The following is a 7,102-nucleotide window of genomic DNA, read 5'->3' as shown; positions in this document are numbered from 1 at the left end:
CTGTATTATCAGTGGTGTATGTATTTCAACACTATTTTCAACCGGCAGTACAGACCTTTCAACATTAATTTCATTTACAGATGGCTCTGACTGTACAGAAATTAATGGCATTATACCCCTCTGGGGATGTTCGACCGCAATTAAGTTGGGGCTCATAACGGGGGTCGATAAATCACCTGTACTAACGGGCATTAATGAGCATTCTGGCGTGTGTTCTGAGTTGTTGTCTACAACATAATTTATCTGCTGGCTGCTCTGCGTGCTTCTGTTTAACGTGGGGTGTTGATCTAAGCCCCTGCCCACCATATTTAGTCATGAATTGGTTAGTAATTGGGCCCCGTTGCTAAATACAGTCGTTAAACGATCAAGTTTTAGTTTGAACGCCGGCTCCATACACATGTTGCGTTCGACATGAGGCACCCAACAATGTGAATACAGTTCACGCATGAATGCGTTGATAGACCTCTTTACATCCACCCAGAAAAGGTATTCAGTACAACCCCGGCTCTCAATGTCAGATTCGTCCTCTATACACAGCGCTGTTGTGGCTTTTGGGTGTGTATTGTCAGTACACGGTGTTGTTATTATTACGTCGTGTATTATGTTTTGGTTGTTGGCCCCTGAATCCCCCTTTAGATGCATTACACCCTTGTGAAATATATCGCTTGAACGGCGAAGCCTTAATAACAAGGCTTTCATGCGCTCTAAATCGCGTTCATGCTCTTTCACAAAAATCAATGTTTTCAAGTCGCTTATTACATTTTCTATAAGCCGATTTAAATCTATCCAAAAAACAAAATGATTATAGAACCATCGCCAATAATGCGGTGTATCAATGTCATTAATCGTCGTACAGTTACCTGACTGACCTTTCTGCGCCCCATGATCATTGTTTGTGACAATCGTGATGTCCTGTAAAGGAAACCCTTGACTTTTACTGTTTGTGACCGGTGTGATGTCCTGTAAAGGCACCCTTCGTCTTTTAATTGTTGGCTGTGCAACAGCAGGGTCATTTACACGTGGGCGTCTGCCAAAGTCAATTCTACGCAATATATTTTCCAACTGGGCTTGTTGCAGGCCTGATACAGGTGTTGTGTTTATGCGTGCTGACTCACCGCCGGTGGCACGCGAAATGATATCCGCCTTTGCTGTTGGGGAGTTCAACATTGTAGCTGGTGGTGGTTCGATTGTAACCGTAACCGTTGTTGTTGGTCGCTTTACACCGTACAAAGCTTTTGATGTGCTGGGCTGCTCATTGTCGTGTGCAGGGGTACATTTATCAGGAACACGTCTAGTGGCATGCCTTACGGTCGTCTTTGAGGCTAAAAACATCAACAACAAAAAAAAAAAAAAAGAATACTGTCAGCTCATTTCATTAATAGATTAAAGTCCAGACAGCTTGAGGAACTATGTTAGTACTACATTACGCAACACCACGTATATAGATGCTTGAATTACAGCACAATAGACTCACCATGCTTTTCAGGTTGCGGGGCCCGTGGTTTCTTGTTCTGGGTTTGCATTTCAGCGTTGACTTTCTTTTCAGGTTGCGGGGCCCGTGGTTTCTTGTTCTGGATTTGCATTTCAGCGGCGACTTTTGGGCTTCTAACGCTTTGGTGCCGGTGCATTTTTGAAGCTGTGAACAATGACCTCATTATTAAAAAGTTTTATAATAGACAGCAGCATTTAAAAATAAAAAAAATAACTACACAATTATTGTGGCTGCATGACCCCTAATGTCGGCTATAAAAAAAAAGTGTAATAAAATGAATAGAAACACTATCTTAGTCCACTTAGATATATAATTACAGCCGTAATCTATAAAGTTTTAAATAAGTTCAAAACATGTCTATAGTGTTAGTTTTAAATATAACAGCGATACATTGTCATACATACCCCGTTTTTGATTTGTCATTATGGACGGATCAGGGTTGTGCTGTTTGATCGTACGTTTGACAGATCGTACACCGTTTTCCGTACCCCCCTTGGTTTGTTCTGTACGGCATAAAAGACCGCATAGGCGGTTATTCATGTACACAGGTAACTTTAAAAGTAAAAAAAAAAAGTATATGCAACCGCTTTTATATAAATACGCACCATCGGTAACCTGTTTTCCAAATCGACAGTCTAGAGCGTCATTAGCCAACCGCTCAGCTTGAAGTGCAGCAGCCAAAACTACATGAAAGAAAATTACAAAAATAAATAAATAATAATAAAGAAATAAAAATAAAAAAAAAGAGCTGTCTTAAGCGGCCTCTGTCGATTCTTACATTCTTGGTCTGCCTCTGTGGAACTCCCCTGTGTATTTTCGGCAATATATGTTTGGAAGCGGTCAGCCTGCATGTATTATAAAGTACAATCAATTCTAGGCCTTTAAATATTATCATTAAAAGTCCTTCAATATAGTCTGATAAAAAAACGGACAAAAAACAAAACAATCAATGCTATTAAAATACACTAAATATCATGATATAAAATAGATGATACTATATTATCACGGGGGCCCCCTTTTTAGAAAAATAAAGTACATTAAATGTTACTTTGAAAAGACATATATGAATAAAACAATACACTTGCCCCTTTTTAGAAAAATAAAGTACATTAAATGTTACTTTGAAAAGACATATATGAATAAAACAATACACTCAATATACGCTAATAAAAAAAGGCCCTGTATATTACATAAAGTTTACATAAAAATACATTCAATGCCCTTAAAATACAGTAATTAGCAGTCTATAAAATAATATATCAAGGTTTTAGGTATATTATATCACATTTTTAGGTCTAATATATTATGGCCTTAGGTTCTACAGTATGTACTATATTATCAACGGGGCCACTTTTTAGAAAAACATTAAATGCTACTTTGAAAAGACATATATGAATAAAACAATACACTCAATATACGCTAATAAAAAAAAAGGTCCTGTATATTACATAAAGTTTACATAAAAATACATTCAATGCCCTTAAAATACAGTAATTAGCAGTCTATAATATAATATATCAAGGGTTTAGGTATATTATATCACATTTTTAGGTCTAATATATTATGGCCTTAGGTTCTACAGTATGTACTATATTATCAACGGGGCCACTTTTTAGAAAAACATTAAATGCTACTTTGAAAAGACATATATGAATAAAACAATACACTCAATATACGCTAATAAAAAAAAAGGTCCTGTATATTACATAAAGTTTACATAAAAATACATTCAATGCCATTAAAATACAGTAATTATCATTCTATAAAATAATATATCAGGGTTTAGGTATATTATATCACAGTTTTGAAAAAAAGACAGACATGAATAAAACAATACAGTCAATATTATGTTTACTCACCATGCCGTTATATTGAGAGCACTGCTAGGCACAGACTGGATGTAAGGGCACTCACGATCAATGAGGCTAGAGACAGAAGTATTTCAAAAGCCCCCTCTTAAATAGTTTTTTCTTGAGGCTCTAACAATTCGTAGCTCCACCTTCAATGGCTAGTGGGGGTGTGAACAATCCTCTTGAGGCTGTCTTGTTCTTTGTTTAATAGCTTTAATTATTATAAGGTCTGTTCTTAACCCTTCTGATTTATTATATATATATTTATTTATTTTTTACTAACTTATCTATATTATCAAAGTGCTGCAAAAGACCATAAAAATAAAACAAAACAAGACATTGTTGGCAGTGTATAATATAATTAGTCTTTTATTAAACATTACACATCAGACACATGTTTTTAAAAAAATGGCCTTATATATTTTTATAACAGGCCACACATTTTTGTGTACAGTCAATGTGTACATATCGCCGCTTAAAATGGCTCATACGCTTTCTCACAAAATTAGCGACTATGCGGTCATTTTTTTTTAAATCATTAGTGAAACTTTTTAAGATCTCTTCAAATGTTAAACCTTTACACATGTGATGAATGAAAAAAATACAAAATTCACCGCAGACAGAAGACAAAGTATCTTGCAACTGTGCGTTCTGAAACGTTATACGATTCACGTTCGTATTTAAAAACTGTAAAATTTCTTTAGGAAAGAGTTCACTTTTTGGTGATAATCCGTATGAGTCGAAAAAATGTCCAGAACCATCTGTATCAAAAAAAATCGCCAACCAGTGCTCACCAGGACCGTTATGAGGATGTGTATTTATGATGAAACATGTGGGTGCATTTGTCAGCGCGCGACGGGGTAATAAATCGCAGGGGTAAACTCCTTGAAACAATCCACGGGTGAATCGATCGGCGCTTAAAAACTGTGTTATTTGCACGGTATTCATTCTTTTTTTTTTTATTCAGAGAAAGTCATATAACACTTCTCTTCTCTGATTTATCTCAATAACGTTATCAAAAACGCCGTACACAATAATATTAACGGTTCTATCCAGAGCCCTTGAAAAGCGTATTTCAGCCCTCAGGTTTCCATTGCGAATTAGTGAGAAGTGACCACCGCGTTCCTGATCGGGTGACAAATCAAACGCAAATAGCGTGTACCCCTCAACATACTCTTCACGATTAATGAGAAATCCAGCGTCTGCATTTTGTTTACCGGCAATTTGTACCAGGGCCATGTATTCTCTAATAGAATTAGCATTCTCAAAGTCTGGTTGAAACGGTTTTGTCGGTATTTGTTCGCCGTCTAAATACAGCGCTGCAAAATTCACATGGTTGTGTTTGAAACAAAGGGGGTTTTTATCGTAAGCACCAGAAAAAGCGTCATTATCAACGAATCCTATAATGACCAGTTTGGGTAATTGACCCAAAAACAGGTTTTCTAGATTGCATACGCGACTTCCGACCGCGATGCTATAAATTTTCATCCCCACACGGTCGATAGTGTATTTTGCGTTGCCGCTTAAAAGCCCCTGCGCATGACCTATGCGCACTGCCGGCGCAATTTGCACCCTTTTGACAAACAGCGACGCGTTTAGAATTTGAATCTTAAACGGCTCAGCCTCAGCAGACATTAAACAAAATGTATCTTTATTTCTAGTGAGTTTAATTTTTAAGTCCAGACCGTTCAGTATAAGTTTCTCTTGAAAAAATATATCGCTATGTAGATGTCCCAGTAATTCTACGGCTTTACCACGTTCTGTCATTTGGGAACGCTTTGTAAAACCATGGTTATCACCACCCACTGTGCGGGTTTGGTGTTGCCCCGCTGTATCCTTGTAAAATAAACCGGTGGTAAACTGCGTGGATAATGCATCAGCGCTATAGTTCAGAATTGTTTCAATATACGCCCGATATGCGTACAGGTTATTGGATTGCGATATGAGTCTGTCCCCCAAAGTTACATCTAACTGATTGAAAAGCGTTGCTATCGGATAATTGATTAGACTCACGCGTGCTCCATCAGCAATCGGTGTATTGTCCTGTTTGACGATTTTACACGTAATGTAAATCAAAGTATTATTGAGGTCGAAATAATGTTCCCCGTTGCCAGCGATATAAAACTCCAACGGTGCCGTTTCTGAAAGGGCGGCCAACGGTTGTATTTCCACATACAGACTTTTTTCTATGCTCGTCTGTGTAGGCTGTATTTCAAAGATATCCAGTTCAGATTTAGCGCATTCTATGGAGTTGGTGTGAATAAACGCCATGCTGAAATAACTTTTATTTATTTTTTTGTCTTGTCAAATGAATCAAAAGATGTCGTTTAAGTTCTGTCGCGAGGTTTTTTTCTTCTTTCTGACGTTGCGACTGTTCTTTTTGTTTTGATAACGGGTTGTGCTGGGTGGGAATGCAACGCTGCGCTTGCGTTTGCCTTTAGCACTGCTTCTACTGATGTACACGAGTCCTGATCCGTCTTGTGCTGCACCACCCATTTTATTCGTCACAGCGGTTGAAACACGACCCACAACGTCTCTAGCGATATTTAGTGCTGCAGTTTTTACATGAGGTTTTACAATATCAAAGCCGCGCCTGAATAAAGGCACCGCCCGTCTAAAGAGACTGCGGAAAACGCCTGCTAATCCACGGCCGTACATATAAGGGCTCCCATGAAAGCCCTGTAAGCCATTTCCCGCTTGTGCTCTATAGTACATACTGTAAACCTGTGGTTCTCCATAGTTTTTAACAGCCACCATGTTGCCGGACCCTCAATACAGAGAGCCTTTGCGCGGGCGAAAGTGCAGTTTTACAATGGCCTTCCCGTACTTGAATGAGACGTTCTTATTTTGGTCGTTCTTTATCTCGATTGTAATGCAATCGATGTGATATTTACTGACGGGTATGTAATCAGGCTTTATGTAGCGCTGCGTAATGATATCATTATTATTGCCGGTGATTTCAACAGTCCGCAGTAGGGGGACAAAACTGTGACCTACGCGTTGATGCATAATGATATCGGTATAAACAAATATTGTATAAAAGCCGTTTTTTATATCTGCACATATTTTATCACATTTTTCAATTTTATCGATATTATTAGAATCCATGCCTAGAATGTTCATCATACGCTCTGAGGCTGTAAAGCGATGTGAACCCGGAACAGATACTGTTCTTTCAAAGTCGTCATATTTCAATTTCACTTTACTGATGGCCATCGCCTCGTTAATAGACCTAACCAATTCATTAATATCACTATAATACCCCGCTTTTACCATGAAGTTTGATTTAATGGCGTTTAGCGTTGATACATGTAATGTGCTGTCTGGCGCAGCATTCCGTAACGGCGGTCTTAGTTGTGTTACAGATACGTTACCGTCCACGTTTTCAAATGTATTCCAAGTATGCGGATACTGTATTTCTGTTAAAGCAACCTCCCATTCACCTTTTAAAATAATGGGCTTGGCTAGTTTTGTCGTATAATTAGAAATGTCATTTTGGGGGAACGTTTCGTATGACGCATTACTAGGCAGCGTTACATAAAAGGCAATATCCTCCATGGTGACGTCTTTTTACAAACGAGTTAGTTGTGCTTTTTCTATCCAGCTGTTGAATTTTGTAGGGTATCCACACCATTTAACGTAGTAGACGATTTTACGCCTTACGCTTTTTTGTTTTAATATCTTCTCAATTCTGTAAACGCGATTTAAATTCTTTGGTATTTTTTGTATCTCTTCAGCGTAGAATGAGCCTTCTATGGCC

General features: G+C 38.0%; 2 protein-coding genes across 2 annotated transcripts; both read right to left on the bottom strand.

The window, feature by feature from the left end:
• Positions 1–309: 309 nt before the first annotated feature.
• LOC142487252 (uncharacterized) lies at positions 310–2,468 on the bottom strand. The gene is made up of 5 exons (XM_075586204.1): positions 2,271–2,468; positions 2,098–2,175; positions 1,897–1,995; positions 1,475–1,636; positions 310–1,322 (listed from the first exon to the last, which is right to left on the bottom strand). Exons 1-5 carry the CDS (start codon positions 2,341–2,343, stop codon positions 313–315), a joined length of 1,422 nt encoding a protein of 473 aa, XP_075442319.1. The 5' UTR covers positions 2,344–2,468; the 3' UTR covers positions 310–312.
• A 1,837-nt stretch (positions 2,469–4,305) lies between these two features.
• On the bottom strand, positions 4,306–5,613 carry LOC142488210 (uncharacterized protein F54H12.2-like). Its single transcript, XM_075588584.1, has one exon. It carries the CDS (start codon positions 5,611–5,613, stop codon positions 4,306–4,308), a length of 1,308 nt encoding a protein of 435 aa, XP_075444699.1.
• Positions 5,614–7,102: the final 1,489 nt, after the last annotated feature.

This window comes from Ascaphus truei, chromosome 2 (assembly GCF_040206685.1).
Source record: "Ascaphus truei isolate aAscTru1 chromosome 2, aAscTru1.hap1, whole genome shotgun sequence".
Taxonomy (NCBI): Eukaryota; Metazoa; Chordata; class Amphibia; order Anura; family Ascaphidae; genus Ascaphus; species Ascaphus truei.
This window is presented reverse-complemented; position numbering and strand designations above follow the sequence as displayed.

Bases quoted from the DNA above. Each gene is read 5' to 3' on its own strand.
- LOC142487252 (XM_075586204.1), bottom strand. From the start codon at position 2,343: ATGCAGGCTGACCGCTTCCAAACATATATTGCCGAAAATACACAGGGG. The intron at 1,637-1,896 runs GTATGTATGACA...CATTGTTCACAG, and splicing joins AATGACAAATCAAAAACGGG to CTTCAAAAATGCACCGGCAC. The intron at 1,323-1,474 runs GTGAGTCTATTG...TGATGTTTTTAG, and splicing joins CCCGCAACCTGAAAAGCATG to CCTCAAAGACGACCGTAAGG.
- LOC142488210 (XM_075588584.1), bottom strand. From the start codon at position 5,613: ATGGCGTTTATTCACACCAACTCCATAGAATGCGCTAAATCTGAACTG.